At 44.3% G+C, this 18,367-nt stretch overlaps 1 protein-coding gene across 1 annotated transcript in view; it reads left to right on the forward strand.

The window, feature by feature from the left end:
- Positions 1-10,180, forward strand: part of ACYP2 (acylphosphatase 2) — a 32,714-nt gene extending 22,534 nt beyond the window's left edge. Inside the window, exon 4 of the mRNA XM_017821846.1 lies at positions 9,561-10,180. Within this exon, the coding sequence (XP_017677335.1) occupies positions 9,561-9,675 (115 nt within the window). The 3' untranslated portion in view covers positions 9,676-10,180. The remainder of the gene's footprint in view (positions 1-9,560) is intronic.
- Positions 10,181-18,367: the final 8,187 nt, after the last annotated feature.

The raw sequence follows: 18,367 nt of genomic DNA on the forward strand, positions 1-18,367 counted from the left end.
TCTCCTCCATTCCAGCTCCCTGCCTTTGGAAATCTTTGTCACTGGAAGCACCAATGAACTCAAAGTTTATTTTGAAATAAGTTGAGTTTTCGTTTGACTTGTTTTTTCAGTTCTAAGGAAGAAATAACCTTGTGCTATAGTCCTGAATCCATGAATGCTCTTGGAAAGCCCTTTCTCTGGGTTGTGTGCGAGCTTTGTAATGGAAAAGAAAATTTTGTTTCCAAGTGGAGAATCTTGATTTGCCTGGTAGCATTCCATACTCACCCTGTTGTGTCCTAATGAGGCAATTAGCTACAAACCCTAAGCTTTGTCAAGCATAAGGTTAATGAAATATTTGCACATAAATTTCAGTAAAATTAACCAATAGTGAAATTCATGGTTTTTCCAGGATTTTTTTCGTAGCTCTCAGTTCACATCAGAACAGAGAACTTCAAAAAAAGGGGGGAGGGAAAGAAAGAAAATGGCATAAATGTCAGAAAACAAATGACATGTCTGATACTTCTTGACAGCCCCTGAAGCTTGAAGGGAAGATGGGGGAGGGAAAGGCAAGATGGGGTTTAGGAGCACATTTATACTTTGTGCCAATAATTCTTTTCTTACCAAGCATCTTGAGATACCCAAACCTGCTGTATATTAAGAAATTATAAAGCATAGGCAACAAAAGTAAAAATGGGTGCAGGAGGAGGTGCTCATGAACAGTTATTGACAGGACTTATTTAGGAATGCTTGGAAACACTGTGCAACAGTTTTCTTTCCAAGATGCTTTATTTGACTTGGGCTTTCTTAGATGTTTATTTCTTGTAAGTATTTGTAGCTCTCTGTGTAAATCTTGTAAAAAAGGTCAAGCCTATCTCCCTGCGCTCATTACGAGTGTTACTGTTGGCTTTAGTAGGAATAAGATGCTGCCTTTAGTAGAGTTCTGCTTTTATTGTACTTTCTGAAGTCTGAAACTCTCAGCAGCAAAAGCATGTGCTGTTAAAGGGCAGGTTCGGAGTCAGCAGGGAAATGTCCAAAACAAATGGGAGGTTCAGGTGGAAGGATCAAGCCAATTATCCTCAATAATAAAGTAAATCTGGTTCTAAGTGGGAACTTCAAGTGGCAAAAGCCATCCCTGCCTTGAGAGGGTGACAGCTTGGGATTCCCAGTCTGGGTTTATTTTGTAGGAAAAAAGATTTATTTTTTTTTCCTAGAAAGTAATCTATTTCTTGGTGCACTTTATCACTGTTGCAAACAAACAGGAAGATATTTTCAGGTGCACAGCCTGCAGACCAGGTTCATGAAAACATGATGTAGTCCAGCACAGGAGCCAAGGAATAGCAAGAACACGTATCAGATCTTATTTCAGCAAGTATTAAGGGCCTTGTTGAACAGTTTTCTTTACACAAAGAAACATTGACCCAAGATCCTTGTTCATGCTCTGCTGGCTTCCTTGGAGCTCTCGGGGTGTTTTTCTCCTCAGTGAGCACATCCAGAGTGACAGTGCAGAGACCCCAGCACGGGCTGTGCCCTCGGGGTGCTGCGCTCAAGAAATCTTTCTTCTATCAAGGTTTTTTTCATATTAATAGAAAATATCAAGCCCAGCAATTAGAGATGTTACAGAACTGGCTGGGGTGGTGTTGGCATGGAGGAGATCAGGTTGAGAGTTACATCTGGTTCTCTTGTTTGGGATTGAGCTGATCTATCCAGCATCCCTTCTGTTGGAGAGGTTTGGGATCAGGGCTTGGAAGGCTTCTTAAGGTGAGGTATTTAATCAAGTGAAATGATAACTTTATGGAACTTAAAAAGCCAGGGGAAAAGGAGATTTATTTTTTTTTTATATTAGATCTGTCACAAGTGGTATTTTGAACGTGTGTCAAGTCATGAGAAAAACATCCTAAAGAAGCAATGTGTTGAAGAAGGAGAACAGTTCTCTTCCTTGGGCTGTGCCAGTGTGGAAGAAAGCAGTTGGTGCCAGGAGGTCTGTCTGCCCTTCCACAGGGACAGCCTGGCACATCCCACCCTGGAGCCTCCCCTGCCTCGGGCTGTTGTATCTGGAGGCACCTCAGGGCAGCTGGGACAGGGTGTCTTTGGGAAGAGTGTGATGGAAACAATAAATAATACACCTGGTAACAAAGGGGATGTTCTTCCCAGGGAATAGTGTCTGTGCATCTTGTGCATGGCAGGTGCAGTGCCCCCTTCCCTGTAACCACCGTGCTGGGGGCACCTCTGGGGGGCTGGAAACCTCCAGGAGCTCCTCTCAAGGAGAGAACAGAGGAGCTGTAACATCCTCACAGCAATCTTCTGCTTCCCCCTTATTGCAGCTATATTTGTAAAGCCAAAAAAAATAGAGCATCTTGGAAGTAAAGTCTTGACAAAGCTCAGATTTTCTCAGCTTATAAAACTTAAGCAAACTGTTAACTAAGTGTAAACCACTTGTTTTCCTGTGCAGTTGTGCTCTGATAGAACATTATTAAAACCTTTTCCTGTCCTTTTTATTCAGATTCTAAACTGTCTGTGTTGTATCACAGTTGCTTTAAAAATGGCAGCTTGAGGCTGGAGGTTAAAAAGCTGGGTGTAGCTGCTTCCTTGGAAAGTGTGCAATTTTAAATCAACAAATCGAGTTACACAGTGTAAAATCAAGGGGAAAAAATGGAGCTGAGCTGACTGAATGCTTAACAAGAACATTTCAACACTGCTGCAAGCTAGAGTTGAAAAGAAACCCGAAATTCGCTGTTGTGAGCTGACCTGTCAGCTTTTGAGTATTTCAGTAGGCATTTTAGGGAAAGGTAAATTTATATATGGTCACTGGAAATGTTAAATATTGTCTCTCAGTCTTGCTCAGTGCTCTACAAAATGGTGATGCTTCCCTTTAAGGTTTAAATTGGAAATGGCAGCTTCTCAGTGAGCTTTCTTGGGTTTTTTCAGCTATCCAAAGAGATCTGTAAAGTAAGGGAAACTTTTGAGGAAAATAGCAGGATCCCAGTGGGGATTGAAGGAATTTACTCTGGTTTGGTCTGGCATTATTTTTAGTTCTTGCGTAATAAATTCATCTGTTCTTTCTGTGTAAATCTCTCAGCTACACCGAGGATGCAGCAAGTGTGGCAGTGGGGGTGCTGGTGCTGCTGTGGCTGGACCTGGGTGCCAGGGAACAGATTCCTGGTTGGACTTGTCCTCTGGACCGGTGGCTGTTGGGATTTTGTCCTCTGGACCGGTGGCTGTTGGGATTTTGTCCTCTGGACCGGTGGCTGTTGGGATTTTGTCCTCTGGACCGGTGGCTGTTGGGATTTTGCCAAGCTGTGTAACAACAGGGGGTTTTTGTGGGGCTGAACTGGTCAAGTGTGGTGATTCGTTGTGGCCTTGCAGGGCTCTGGAATGGCCAAGGGGAGGGTTTAAGGGACACTTTGAGATGGAAGTTGGTCAGAGGCAGGAGTCCTCTCCCCCTCCTTCAGTCTGCAGTGCCCTGTCTGCCCTGGGTGCAGTTTGGGGGTGATGGTGCTGAGCTTTCCTTTCCCAGCAGCTTTCCTTGGTACCCAACAGCAGCAGTTCCTCCTCATTCCAGCTTCCCGTGGCCTTGGATTCAATAGCTGGGGGATGACCTTGCAGTGGCATTCTGTGCAGTGAGTGGGGTTAGCCAAAATTCCTCCTCTGCCCGGGGAGCCAACTTGTCTCCTGTAGAGGCAGATGGATTACAGGGAGAAAATACAATGGGCCTTTTGGCTGCTCCTGGCTTTCTGGGATGTTTACTGCCCTGGGAAGACAAGCTTAAGTAGAAATTCCCTTTGTCTTGTGCTTTCTGTAGGTCAGTGTGGACAGAAGAGCTTGTTTAAGTTACTGGAATGGCTGAATTTGGTTTTACTTTTCATTTGCTGCTTTACTTTGGACCAAGTGACTGCAATGTTGCTTAGATTTTTCTGATAAGTTCTCTGAGAGAAGCCAAAATTGACTTGCCTGACATGGTTTAAACAAAGAGGTATGCTGATAACTTTTAATAAAAATATACTTATGATCTCATGATGAAATTATTAAATTCTCCTTGAAGGTTCCCAAAGCGATTAACAGGAAAAATGCACAACAGATCTTGGCACTGTGTATGACAAAAAAGCAACTCCAGGCTTGGTTTCTTTGCTTCTGGGATAATTCCTCCTCTTCAAAGTAATAGGTGAAGACATTTAACATAGATCAGATATCCATGGCAAAGTAAATTGGAGGTGCACAGAGCCAAATTCTGTGTTAATGCAAACTAGTCATGATCACTTTAACATCAAAAGAGTCTTTCCAGTAACATCCAGAACATGATGAGTAACATACAAGTCGTTTTTCTAGAGTTCATAAGTAGAAATACATCACCAAAATGCGTATTTGAGGCTTTTTCAGCCCCGTGTCCCACAATATCTGTGATATCTCAGATCCTGCTAATTTGCCCTCGCTGCTGACATACTTTCCAATGTACCTCGAGGAAAAGCTCCTCGTGGATTCCCTGGGGAAGTGCCGGCCCTGGGAGCAGCAGGGAAGGAAGGAATAAACAAATTAACAGCATCCATCTGACAGCTGTGTTTAAAACACCCAGTCAGGCACTGGTTCTGATTAACCATCTCTGTCCCTCTCTAGAGCAGTTCCATTCCTCGTGTTAAACACCCGATGGGCTGAGCCATTCCCGGTTTTGGGAAGCAGGGAGCACAGCCAGGCTCCCACCCCCTCCAGGCTCCAGCTCTATTCTGGGCCACTGTGCCCACGCCTGAGCAGGTTGTTTGGTTTTCAGCCCTCCCACTTGTTGGGCTGTATCCTGCAGTTGTTGGGCTGTATCCTTCCATCCTGCTGCTTTGGCTCCCTGGGTTTAATCCTCTGGAGTAACCCTTCACTTGGCTGGGATTTGCTGGGGCCACCTGAATAAGGGGGCTGAAATTCCCCTCCCTTGCACTTTGCTTTGTTCTCCCTCTACGACTTCCCCTCCTTTTGCAGGGGTGCACATATGGTTTGAGTCCTCTTGGCCTTGTTCTGCACCGAAATATTCTTCCCAGGATCCCTCATGTGTTTTCTTCCAGAACCTGTTTTCTTCCCCTTATTAGGGCCTTTTGCTCAAGTTAAAGTGCTAAATGTGTTTTGGTTGGATTTTTTTCCACAGGGCACACGGCTTCAAATTCTGTCAAATCCCAAGGTTTGTTCTTCCTGCTACTTTTGCACAACAGTAAACCTTTATAAATTTTCTTTCCAGAATCCTCTTGTCCTCTTAGGCTCTGGCAGCAGGAGCAGAGGTGTGGGGACAATGCAGTGGCTCTGTGCTCAGCTGGGAGGTGTCTTTACTACCCCGGCCATTGGAGGCTTTACCTACTGTATTTCAGGTTCATAAAAACACAGATTGTAAGTGAAACATTCCTAGCCCTAAAGATTGAAGAGAAAAGCTTGAAAGCCATGGCTAAAGCTCTTCCCAGAAGCTCAGACTCCAGGCAGCAGTGAGAGAATCCCACGTTTCCTCTGCGAACATGGAAATACCAAAGATTTATGAGAATTGGACGGTGCTGTTGCAGAAGGCAACAATATTTTGGAGGTATTTTATAAATATTTGCAAGTCTAGTCTATATGCTGTCACAGATGTAAATACAACCTTCAAAAAGCAACCTCCTTTTCAGTACTTTATCTTAAACAAAGGGAAATCAAGTATAAACAAGCCAGTGCCTTTATTTTCTCTCCCTCTAAATAAGAGCACACGTTTCTCTTGTCCCACTTCAGTGGTGCTGTGCTTGAGGTGAAAAGAAAGGACTATTTCTAATTTGTCTAGTTGGCCAGGTATTAATGCTGTATTGGCATTAATGGCATTTTTATATATCATATCATGTGTACAATATATACAGTATATATTATATAAATATTAATGGCACTTCCAGCTCCTTTTCTAGCACTGTGGACTGTAAATTTTTCCCATATCAGGATAAAAGTTCGGGCCTCTGCATACAATAAAAGATGAACTATTGTAGGGAAATATTTCAGTCAGAGAACAATGCCAAGGAAGCTGTTTATTTTAGAGAAATCTGGTTTATAGCATAGGTTGGAGTTAAAAAACCTTATTCAGGAAATCAGAAGGTTGCTTTGTTTCCTTAGTATTCCAAGCACAGTGGTTTTCAGGGCTGTGCCAGCATTATTAATTGTGCTTATTAATGCTGGCACTTAGTGCCCTGGCTTAGTTGACATGATGGTGTTTGGTCAAAGGTTGGGTTTGATGATCCTGGAGGTAGTTTCCACCCTTTAACGATTCGGCGATTATCCTGCACTGCACAGGTGAGGGCTCCCTAACTAACATTTCCAGACAGCTCTCCAGGTTTGACCTGGTCAGGCTCTGTGAACAGGTAGACACGTGTTCCCGCTTGGAATGCTGTGCACAGCCGGGCTGTTCCCGCAAGGATCCGGGGTGGGGTGGAGCAAACGCAGCTCTTCAGATGTTGTTTTCCAGTGCCGTGATGAATGGGAAGAGCTCCGTTGCCTCGGTGATGAGCCGCCCGCAGCTTAGCAAGGCTCCTTTAGTTAATGAAGTGATAAAAGGGGAAGAAGGACAGATCCAATTCTTTTAGGTTCCCAGGAGTAAACCCCCATGGAGGGGGGGATAGGGAACTGCGCGGTTGGCTTGGGAAGTGTTTCAGGAGCGCTGGCCTGGCTTCTCCCCCGACCAGGGAGGTTGTGTCACTCAAACCTGACTCAGTGGGATCAGACTGTGGCCAAGAGTCACTCCATGGACACGCAGTGCTTGAGTTGGAGAGAGACTTTGGACAAGGGCCTGGAGTGACAGGACAAGTGGGAATGGCTTCAAATTGACAGAGAGTAGGTTTAGTTTGGATATTGGGAAGGAGTGGAGGCTCTGTCACAGGTTGCCCAGAGAAGCTGTGGCTGCCCCATCCTTGGAAGTGTCCAAGGCCAGGTTGGACAGGGCTTGGAGCAACCTGGGCTAGTGGAAGGTGTCCCTGCCCATGGCAGGGGGCGGGCTCTTTATGGTCTCTCCAAGCCAAACCATTCCATGAAATAAAACATGGTAGGGAATGGCTATTTTCAGATATATCCCTCTAAACTGGCTGCTTTGAGGAGTCCAGAACAAGAGCNGCTCTTGTTCTGGACTCCTCAAAGCAGCCAGTTTAGAGGGATATATCTGTTAAAATTGAAGACTAAGCCCTGTGGTGTCCTGTGACAGGAGTGTCCTCGTTTGCTTCACACAAGTGGGGTGGAGGATGTCTTCACACTCCCAAGGAGCAGTGAATGTTAAAGTGGGTGCTATAAGTGACAGGCTAAAACTCCAAGTGCTGGTGATTGTAGCTCATCTCCTGCACACGGAGACCTGAAGCAAAAGAAAATTAGGAAGGCTGAGAGAAGCAAAAGGAGGGCACAGAACCTCATCTTAGCTGTTCATCTGGGTACTCCTGAGTTAATACTGTTTTTAAAAATACCACTGCTAGCAAAGAGATTGGAGATGACATTTAATGCTCTTGAGATAAATGAGGAAACAACTGTAACTTCTAGGAAATCCTGATTTCCTGCTTGCTTAGCTTGTAAAAAATGTGGTTTTTTTCATAGCATTGGTGACTGGGCTGTGACTTGAGCAGGGAGAGGGGAGATGGGTGAGGAAAGTCCTCAGCTTCCTGCCCTACCTCCTGCATTAAATAAGGAATAAAACACATCCTATAAGGAGTTTTCCGTGGAGCTGGGTTGCTCTAACTGGATTTTCATAATCTGTGCTCTGTCCTTATTCATGGGAGAGTATGTGGAGCTGAGAATGGATCAAGGTTGCCCTGGGCAGAGTTTGCAGTTATTCCTTCACACAGTGGAGCCTGGGAGGTGGAAGCAGCCAAGTGTGAATCTTTGCTGTGAAGGCTGGACAAGGAATATATTCCTTTTGACTTTGTCCAGGATAAATTCACCTTCAGAGTGGGGAAGGAAAAAGAAATAGTCTGTTCGCTTCTGGTTGTCACATTATTAAAACAATAATCTTTGCTATTTTTAGAATATTAATTCAGTATCTCAAATACATGTTCTTCCTTCTCACTCAAGGACATCCAACTTTATTAGAGACTTTCCTGGTAAATAAAAAGGGCCTCTTCAGGTTTTGGGTTTGGGTTTTTTTTTCCTAGTATGGAGCAAAATGGGCTGGTCTGTCCTTAGGCCTTTTTCCTTCTGTTGGAATATCTGCCCAGCACAGAATGGGAAGTTGGGTTGTCCTGTTTCACTCCTGGACTCCTATTCCTGGCTGATATTCCTTACTGGGAAGGCTCCACCTAAAGCAGGGGAGAAGGGAGGTTGTTCTCAACAGCAAAGGACAAGAGGTGTGAAGGTGTGGAAACATGTGGCAAATATTTATACTGGAGTTCTCAGTGCTGAATTGAGGTGAATCCCACTTGGAATGTGATACCTAGGTCTGCTTTCTGTTTCATAGGATATTTTTCCATGTGGAGCTTCTATTTTAGTGGTAAAACGGGACTGGAGGCAGGTTTAGAATTGTCTGTGCCAGTGGTGAGATCAATCTGTGAGGGATTAGCATTATTTATGAGGAAATGATTTGTCTCTGATTTAAAAAAAATCCTGCACGTGGGGTCTCAAGCAAGATGTGTGTGTCTCATGTGTGATACACTGATTTACTGGCTCAAGGTAAGCAACCTCTAAGCACAATTGTCATTATAAAGACAACAAAATGGTCTCACTACAAGGATATTGCATTTTATAATGCTCAGTGTGATTTTTTTTTTTGTAAAGGATTAATTAGCAAGACTCTTAATAAGGCAACTTTTATTGTCTTCAAACCAGAATTTAAATGAATGATTATTGCTAATACTAATGAGTTATGTATCTATACCTGCTTATGCATTATAAAAGGTGTTTGTGGGGAAATATTTCTCCTTTGATGTATCACACTAAACCACTTTTTTCTTTGTATTTCTGAGAGTTTAGTACAGCCAAAAATGCTGACCAAGTGTTTTCTGCAAATAACCCTCTCTAAGCACTCACCTGCTGCATCTCCAGCATTTGGTTGTACAGTTATCCAGCATGCCTCTATAATATCCAGAATTTATTACAGATCAGTATTGCTTTGACATCATTTTGATTTTTGTTTGATCTGCCTTTTGCTGGTTTTGAATTCACTAATTTTCATTTCAGTTCCCATTCTTTTAGTCATCAGCAGAGGGTCAACTGGCTGTTGGAATTCTGGTTTTGTGCAATTTTTCGATTATAAGTGGGTTTTTAGGTCCTTGCTAAAGAATAGCATTGAATCTGCAAAGGTAATTATACCTATTTTAATGCTATTAATAGTGTTTAAAAGGGATCATTGCAGTAAATCAGCTTTAGCCTTTTTGTCAGCTGTGATTTTATGTAATATTGTGTAACACTCCTCGAAACACTGGTGGCTTTTAAATAGCTTGGCTTGCTTTTAAAGGAGAGAGGGAGCAAAAACAGAAACCAGTGTATTTGGGGTAGTTTCCTTACTGAAAGATGCTTTTTATGGCTCTCAAAATAAATAAAAAAAAAAACAAGAGGGGAAGGCATGCCAGGAGAATAAACCCCAGCTGTCCAGTGTGTCACCTGTTAACCCTCTCTCATTTTTCCTGCAGGAAATCCTGGCTGAGCAAAGTTGGGAGCCCAAGTTCCCGCATAGACCGGACAAATTTTTCCAACGAGAAGGAGATTTCCAAGCTTGACTTCTCGGGGTTTAGCACCAGATACTGACAGAAGGAAACATCCCGAAGCACAGAGATGTTTCTGCTCCATGATATTTGCTGTGCCTCCATCCAGTGTCACCAACACTAGAGATAAACATAAATGCCCCACTGTTCCCACCAAGTAAGGATTCCTAGTTTTGCTGTGTTAGCCACCTCACACCAGGGATGTCAACATTTACCATCTAAAATGCCAGTATCTAATTTATTGCAGCTCCAGAGACAGATAAATGCTTAGAAGTGTCAGTGGTTATCTGTGCACAATGAGACTTGTTACATACAGCCATATGGTACCTGATCTTTACACTGTGATTCATCTTTCAGCTGCAAAATAATAAATTCATGTTCTGCTGTTTGTAGTCTCACCAAAAATACTTAATGGCAGAGCTGGAACACAGAGGTTTATTGTAACAGCTCTGTGCTGTAGATGATGCTCTTTGGGTTAACTGGTTAAGGTGTAGTGGTAATTTAAAATAAATTAAAATAAATATAAATTGCCTCAAACCGGGATTATCTAACCAACTGTGGTTTAAAGTTCTCCATAATAATGCAGATAAATCTTGGAACAAGATGATGAAATGTGTGGCCTCTCACCCTGTTTTTTCCTTGTCTCACTGCAGCTCACATCCATAGTGACTAGAAAGGATGTTTTGATCTCTTTGCTTTTTTTGATGTTCTTACTAGAACTGAAGATCCCAGTGATTTCCCTTGTGGATGTGTGTGCTCCTGAGTTAAGGCCGTGTGTTGGAACCTGGTTGAACCTGCTGCACCCACAGACAGCCATCATTTCAAGTCTGTGGAAGGTCCTGGTCCTGTGCAATAACCCTTGAGAGGGTCTGTGCAGAGTGGAGCCAGTGCTCACGTTCAGTGCTCTCTCCACAGGCACCACGGGGTCAGGCAGGGCTGGATCACACCCACCCCCTCTGCTGGACTGGGGGGTCAGGATTAGGATGCACCAGAAGACTCCATGAGGATACTTAAGCTGATATTCCCACTGGCTGCCCTGTGCCCCTTCCTAGGGTAGGTGGTGTCAATTTAGGCAGCTTCACCACATCTGTAGTTCATGGGTTTAATTTCAGACAGGACACTTCCCTGCACTCTTCCATCTGTGCAAGGTGTGCACAGAAAGGAATTTGTGCCACAACTAGATTGATTTTTCTCTGGGCCTTTGTGCATGAAGCAGTAAAATCTCCTCTCCAGAATTTGCAGGAGTTAATTTTAAATTGTGCAGTGATTCTACACAAGCACCCTTTGTTGAAGTCATGGCCGGTGACTCTGGTTCAGCTCCTGGTAAATGGCAAAGTTCAAGTGTAGCAGGAGCTCAATAGCAGCTCCATCCTCTTGGAAAACTGTTTCCTGCTCAACAAAAGGACTTTACATTTTCCTTGGAGCCACCTGGCAGAAGACACCCCTTTGGTCAAAGTTGCCAAGTTGCTTTGCTCGTGTTTTGAGCAGCGAGGAGAGAGTAAGGCAGAACACAAAGGGGGCATTAGATGTGGAGGAAGAGCAGCCAAAAGTGAAATTGTTTGGATGTGTTGGCAGGGCTGGAGCTGGGTGCTCAAAAGGACTTGGGAATTGCACCCTGACTCCACTAGGGAGGTAGGGCTGGAGGAGGAGGAAGCAGCCATTTAAAGTGCTTGCTTTTTAGAGGAGAAAATATGTGAAGAGAGAACTTGGGAGAAGTTGAGATCTGTATGTAACTTTGTCACATACTGAAAACCAAAAAGAAAAAACACTTGAATTTGTTATGAGCACCACTCCCAAGGACCTGAGAGCCCTTCCTAACCAACGAGGTTGTGCTGAGCTACTGAGCATTACAGGTGTGTCACTGTTTCCCAGAAACCCTGGGCAGGATTTTCAGGTGAAGAGGAAAAGGGAATGAATGGCATAATCTGTACCTTCAAAGATTTGGGAAGCCTTAGAGCCAGCTGTGCTCTGTAGAGTCTGCCTTCTTGGGAGCATTTTTCTGTGTTATTGCAAGTAAGGAGGCCTTGGATTGCCCTGTGTGTTAATTTTCTCCTTTTATTTAATCCTCAGATTCTGTTACAGTATCGTGAGCCCCAAAATCATCCCATTTGTGGAGGTGCAGTGAGTGCAGAACACCACAGCAGAGTCTCTAGATTTAATGAAAACACCATTGATTTTGAGGAGCCAGAGAATTCCAGTGGTAAGATAGAGAAAAAAGCAAGAACAGTTGGCTAATTAGACATCAGAACTGAGCTTAGACATTTTTCTTTTCTATCCATATTAGTATCACTCAGTTATGACTGTAGATGTTCCTTTATTTTTGACTAATTTTTTCAAAGTGCAATGCAGCAAGAATGAATGATCTCTAGGCCAGCTTCATTCTTGCTGTAAGTGGAAATAGTTTCTACCAAATAGTTTCTACCTAAATAGAAATTGTTTCTGTCTATAGTTTCTGTTCTACAAATAGTTTTTATCTATAAAAAGTCTGTTCCCACCATTTCCAAGTTACTTGTGAATTCTGCACAGTGCTGACTTTCTTGAGGGAGAATGTTGTGCCTGACTTGTGCTCTACTGTAACTTAAGAAAGTTCACCTCATTAAGCCTAAAGACCAGAGGTGTTAATTAAAATTAGAGCTTAACTCCTAAATAGCAGGCAATTTCAGCCACTTATGGGTTTGTTTGTATTTGATTAAAGAATAAAAAATGAGGCTTTCCCAAAGCAACAAGCAGCATGAGAATCTCCAGGGTTCTCCTCAGGAATGATGTAACCTTGCACTGTGCCTTGTGCTCTCAGTATTTATGGTGCTGTAACGCAGAGCAGGGATGTTCTGCTGCTCCTACTCCTCCCTGGTGGGTCTCCATGCAGGGAGAGGCGTGGTGGCATCTCCTGCCACACTTTCTCTGAGGTGACACCAATCTGTCACTTTGTGTTTCCTTGATGTCCTCGGGAGCTGCCTTGCTTGGCTTGTTTTCTTCTTAGAAAACTGTGGGCATGTTTGCTGCTGGAATCCTCTTACTAGACAGGGGGAACTGGATTAGTGAAGGGAGCTTCCTGATTAATGCATGGCTCCCTCCTGCTGCCAGTGCTCTGGGAGGGGGATGCTGCCATCAAACAGGAGGGCAAACACTGCTGCTGCAAAAACCATGCTGCCTGGTTTTTTAAAGTCTGTGTATACAACAGCAGTACCACAGACTGGAATTTCTGTTGCGTTCTCCACTCCTCCAGGCTCCTCACAGTCTGTTGTGCAGCAGTTATAAGTATTAGTATTAAAGAGAAATGATTTCTGCCTCAAAACACACTGCAGGGACTTCAAGTAACTGCACTTGCCCCAGTTCATTTGGTATTAATACTGACATAATTGGATAAAAAATACTGAGATGGAAGATCAAAGGAGGAACAACCTCACCTTTGGTTAAAAGGGCTGCACAAATGGATTGGAAGGTTTTACTAGTCAAAATTAAAGTACCGTTGGCGTAATTAGGAGGGGACCGGTTGTCTTCCACAATTAGGTGATCTTACTGTAGTAGTTAAGTTACATAAGTGCAAATATAAATATTTAACAGTAGTTTCTGATGAGTCACTCCCTAAATCACTTGTGAGGTGTAGTTGTCTTTACTCCACAAGCAAAGAATTACATTTGAGCAGTGTTGATGGGGGAGTAGGAGAAGTTTTTTGGCCCAAAATCCAACAAGTGGGTTTGTCTCTGATGAAAAGGCACTGTAGGCTCTTCCACAGCTTGGTGTTAGGAACTAACTCCTGTGATTGCTGTGCTTTGGGAATAGGAAAGTCTTGCAACATTTCTTCCTGCATTTGAGTTGTTCCTGAGCGTGGACACTGAGCTTTGAGCCGTGTTTTGGATTCGTTGGCATTTGTTCAGGGCCAAGGAGTAAATTTTGTCCATCATAACCTTGTACTGGTGTGTGTCCCAGAAAACAAGGGACAATGCCCTTGAGGATTTTTGGGACCAGTTCTTTTCTGGATCTGACGTGCATAACCCCAGGCTGAATTAGAGGAATACCCAGAATCCCTGGGTTTCTCCAGTAGCTGCAAGGTAACCTGGCATTCCCTGGGATTTGGCAGGGAGATAACAGAACAAACAAGGGAGAGACACAAGTTCTGTGCTGGAGGCACTGACTTCTGTTCCACTGGAATTCTGCCAGGGACTTCAGTGGGAACAGTAATTGGTCATGGAACTGGAGGAGCTCCGGAGCAAGGAAATGCATTATTAATGGGACAGTGTTGGAGCAGGGGGAGATAAGATAAAGGCACTAAAAGTCACTTTCCCGGTGTTGCCTTTGTGTTTTCCCGATTACAGAAGTATCACTGTGGCTTCAGGAGCTTTAGGAAAGCCTGGACTTCCTTGCATGAAGTTGAGCACTTGAAACCATGCCAGGCACTCACCATGCCAGGCAGGGCAGTAATTACCAATCTGTGGCTGCAGGGTGGTTGTGCCAAGGGTGGGAGCAGAGGGAAGTGGAGACATGCAACCCTTCAAAGCCTTAATAGCAACACCAAAATTAAAAATAAAATCCCAGCTGGCCCATAGGGGTGGTAAGTAGAGCAGGAAGAGTGCAGGGACCAGACTTTTAAGAAGATGAATGTGGAGAAGTGTACCTGTAATTGGTTTTTTTTTGGAGCTGCACTCAATGGCACTGCTGGAAATGGGTTCTTGGAGAGCAGCATAAGCAGACAGAGATGGTGGGGAAGAGGGGCCTGGCACAAGGAAGTCTGTACTGAAGGAGTTCTTGAGCTTGAGAAGGCATTCAGAAGCAAAAGGTGAGGAGATGGCTGGAGTATAAAAAGAGAGGCCAATGCTATACCAACTGATACATAACATTTCTAGAACAGTTACTCTGAACTGCACAGCTGGTGAACTGCTCTGAGGAGTTTGGCTCCTGTGGGAGGAGAAAACTCACTGCCAGGTAGGGAAACACCTGAACCGTGTATCTGCAGCCAGTGAGGGGCTCTGACAGTGCCATCCCTTCCCAGAAAGAACTGTCTGCTGTCAGGAAACGGGCAGACAAAAAAACTGCCGAGCCCGTTAAAAGTGGTTAATGACCCACGGTGTAACGGGGAGAGAGAAAACCCCGCTCCCTTATGGGAGTTTGCTGACACCCCGGGAACAAAGTGATGACTAAATAGGAACGTGTGCTCCAGGGGGAGGGGGTGAGGCACCAAATGAATGGGCTTTAGGCACCAGTTTATCACAGTTAAGCCACAGCCTGAATGCCATAGTGCTGATTCCTTACATCCATTGTGCACCAGCATAATCTAGCAGGCAGCAATGTGCCTGGGAGAAGGAGGAAACTATTTCTATTGTTTTAAACTCGGTTGTGGGCATGGGGGGGGATTGACAAGGTTGTGCTTTCTCTTATTCCTAAGATACCACGCTGACATTTGTAACAACACCTTTGGAAGTCTGAATCCTTACGTTCTGCTGTCTGAAGTGTTTGAAAGCACTGTGAAATTCCCCTCTGCTGGGTAAATTTTGAGGCTGTCTCAGCACCAAGGTGCAGGTTAAGGACCCTCATCTGCAGGAATTTGTGATCCATGGTGTATTTTATTTGGTGGATACAGAAGGATGTCGCTCCCTATGTGGTAAGATGTGTTGGTGATGCTTCCATCATCCCTATTTAAATAACTGGCAGTGTGTGGGTGCTTCCAGCTTCTATTTCTGTGACCAGTTTTTGTCCTGGGGAATAAATAATAGTTCATTTTTCTGGTGTTAATACCCCTGAGATTCCTGGGAGCAGAGTTACACAATTATTTGTAGAAATGATCATGTATGAAATAACAATACTTTTCTGACCCAGCCACAAAATCTACTCCTTGGGTGGTAGAAAATGTTGCAATCCTGGGCTGCCCTTCAGTGGGAATTCTGCAGTATTTGGGGAAGAAAGGAGGCAAAAAAAAAAAAAAAGGACAGAAATAGCCCCAACTTGTGATGTTTTTTGGCTTAGTCAAGGTATGTCTAAAGCTCACCCACATTCTGAATGAAATAACTGAATTGTTCTGGAAATCCTGAGATAACAGTTTCTGGTTGCTTTTTTAAATTTCCAGATAGTATTCAGGAAGTGTAGGGAATGAAAGCACATGGGAAAGCTGAGAGGGGTTTTTTTTTATATCCTTTTTCTTTTTCTCTTAAGAGCCACAGCCGGGACTTATTTGCATTTTCTCCAACCTGTCTGTGGGGGAACAGAGACACTAAAAGCTGTGGTGGATGTGAGGCTCTGATAATTAACAGGGTTGGAGATGCTCGAAGCAAATCACCAGGATTCCAAGTGCTGCTCAGTCCTGAGGGAAAGGCTGGGATACATTAAGTTGCTTTGTAGCAAAGCCCTCAGGGAGAGGCTTTTCCAGTGGTATCAAAGCCAGTTTGCAGACCCAGTTTGCATCCAGCTAAAAATGCCACAGAACTGTTGGTTCTGAAGCACCTTGGCGATAATGAGGTGTCTTTGGTGCCATCACTGCAAAGCAGTGGAGAAAAACTGGATTTTTCTCCCTGCTGCTGCAATCCAGGAGGCATTAACTTCTGGAAACTAGGAGGCAGGCTTCCCCTTGGATGCTCGTATTCCCTGAAATAAAAGATGGGCTGGCAGCTGTGCATTATTCAGTATCAAGCAACTGATGTGTCTAATGGGAGAAGTGAGGGGAAATACCCCCGAACTTCAAAACTCTGCTTTAATTGAGGCAGCTGACAAACACAAATCAAAGACCCTGAGCCATGAGAAAAATACTTGAGAGAACAACCTATTTCTTAGTGACCTGAACCAACCACTAAACTAATGCAATTAAAGCAAGTGTTCAGGAAAGAAAACAAATCTCCCTCTGACCTAGCAGACTAGAAAATGAACCATCTTTACCTCTTTGTTCCTGCTGCCACCCTTGGTGGCATCGGTGTATTTTTGGCTGGGTTGGTACATGCAGTACTTGCTGCTCAGTGGTTGTGGACTGTTTGGTTATGCTTCTGTACATGACAATTGTTGTAGAAAATGTTGCTATCAGCGAGGCAAATCCTACTGACTCCCTTGGTAGGATTCCCACTTTCCCCCTGATTTATTTCTCCTCCAACATCTTTTCTCGTGTTCTGCACAGCTGAGCTGTGCTCCATCTGTCTGTGGCTGAGATGTTTATTCTTAGTCCAAGATGCAATTTCAGGCTCCTGTTCCTTGGTTACCATTTCCCTTTACCCCAAGACCTGGATATTTGGATGTATGATATTGACAACTTAAAATTTCAGCTGGAGAAACCAAAAAAAAAATATGGAAGCACTTTGGAGGCTGTTGCTGAGCAGCTGCTGCAGCGTGATGTGTAAGGACCATGCACAGGCTTTGCTACACTGAGCTGCTTCCAGGATCTTTTTTTCCCAGTCTCTTGTTACTTCAGATTAGAGTTCTGTCCTACTGGCTAATTCCAAGGCACTCCCTTCTCTGTGTTTTCTAGCTCCCTTGAGTCTGAGGTCAGCTGGAGTTTGACAGCCCACGAACTCCCAGAAACCTCTGTCCCTCTGGCATTTGCCTTTCCATCTTATTCCAGGCTTTCACCAGCGATACAGCTCCCTGTACAAAGCTAATCCAGGCACAGCCTTACATTCCCTGCCCCTCACTCCTGTCCTCCAGCTATTCCAGTTGAGCTGGCAGTGATCTCTGCTGCCCTGGCTCCTGTTTGTGCTGCTGTCAGTCCCTCTGGGAAGCCTGGCCCCAACAGCCACACTCTGTTGGATCTGGGGGGTGATCCTTCCTGACAGTGTAACCCCCTGGGATTGCATTAGCCAGGCATGCAGAAAGGAGAGAGTGCCTGTCTGGTGCAGTAAAACAAACACACAAGTGGAAAAATCACCAGCCAGAGGTAGAGCTGGTGGGGCTGCCCTCCTCATCCCACTGTGCTCCCTTATGGGGTGTATTCATACAGTCTCTGGTTTCCCTGGATCTGAAAGCTTTTCTGTAAAGCTCCCACCTTTTTTTATTTAGGCATCTAGTGGGTTTTCATCTGTTCAAATTGCTTCCTTTCATTATGGAGAAAATATTAAAAAAGTGAGGTCATGTTATGAGCAGGCTTAGGGGAATTGGATCCCTGAGCTGACCCAGCAGTTCAGCTCAGAGCCAAGTAAGTTTAATCCAAGAAAACCAAATTACACGAACCAATCTTATTTCTCCTTCATCCCACTTTACAGTAAACAGTGTTATTAGATCCTGAAACTTCGTTTATCCCTCCCTAACCACCTCTAGCTCCTTCCCTGAAGCCCCCACTAAATCCCTCTCTGCCTGCATCCCACAATCCTTTCAGAGGCAATTGGCTTACAGCAAACAAGTGGAAGCCCAGTTGGCCCCCTCGTTGTCCTTCTGCCTTCTCCCAAGGAACCCAGGGTGACTAAATCCATCCACAAGGTGCCAAACTTAGCAAGGCACTTTGTTTTGAACTCCTGCTGTAGGTACAGCAGCCAGTTTTCTCCCTGCCTTCCTGGGCAGTGCTGATCTCTGCAGTGCCCCCACTTACATTTACAGGCACATTTCTCTTGGGATTCTGCGTGGGGGGAACGATTTAAGACAACTTAAATCCACCCATGATCAGGTAAGTGGCTCCAGTGACACGCTGAGGGCTGTAAATGTAAAACCCCAACCCTCACATGCCCCTTAATGTAAGCTTATAATTTCTTTTAAATGTGTTTGTGGGAAGAAATGGACAGGAAAATTAGACTTTGTGGCCTCGTCTATGCTGAAGAAGTTCATCAGGG

The sequence above is a fragment of the Lepidothrix coronata genome, unplaced genomic scaffold, assembly GCF_001604755.1.
Source record: "Lepidothrix coronata isolate B3197 unplaced genomic scaffold, Lepidothrix_coronata-1.0 Scaffold92, whole genome shotgun sequence".
Classification (NCBI taxonomy): domain Eukaryota; kingdom Metazoa; phylum Chordata; class Aves; order Passeriformes; family Pipridae; genus Lepidothrix; species Lepidothrix coronata.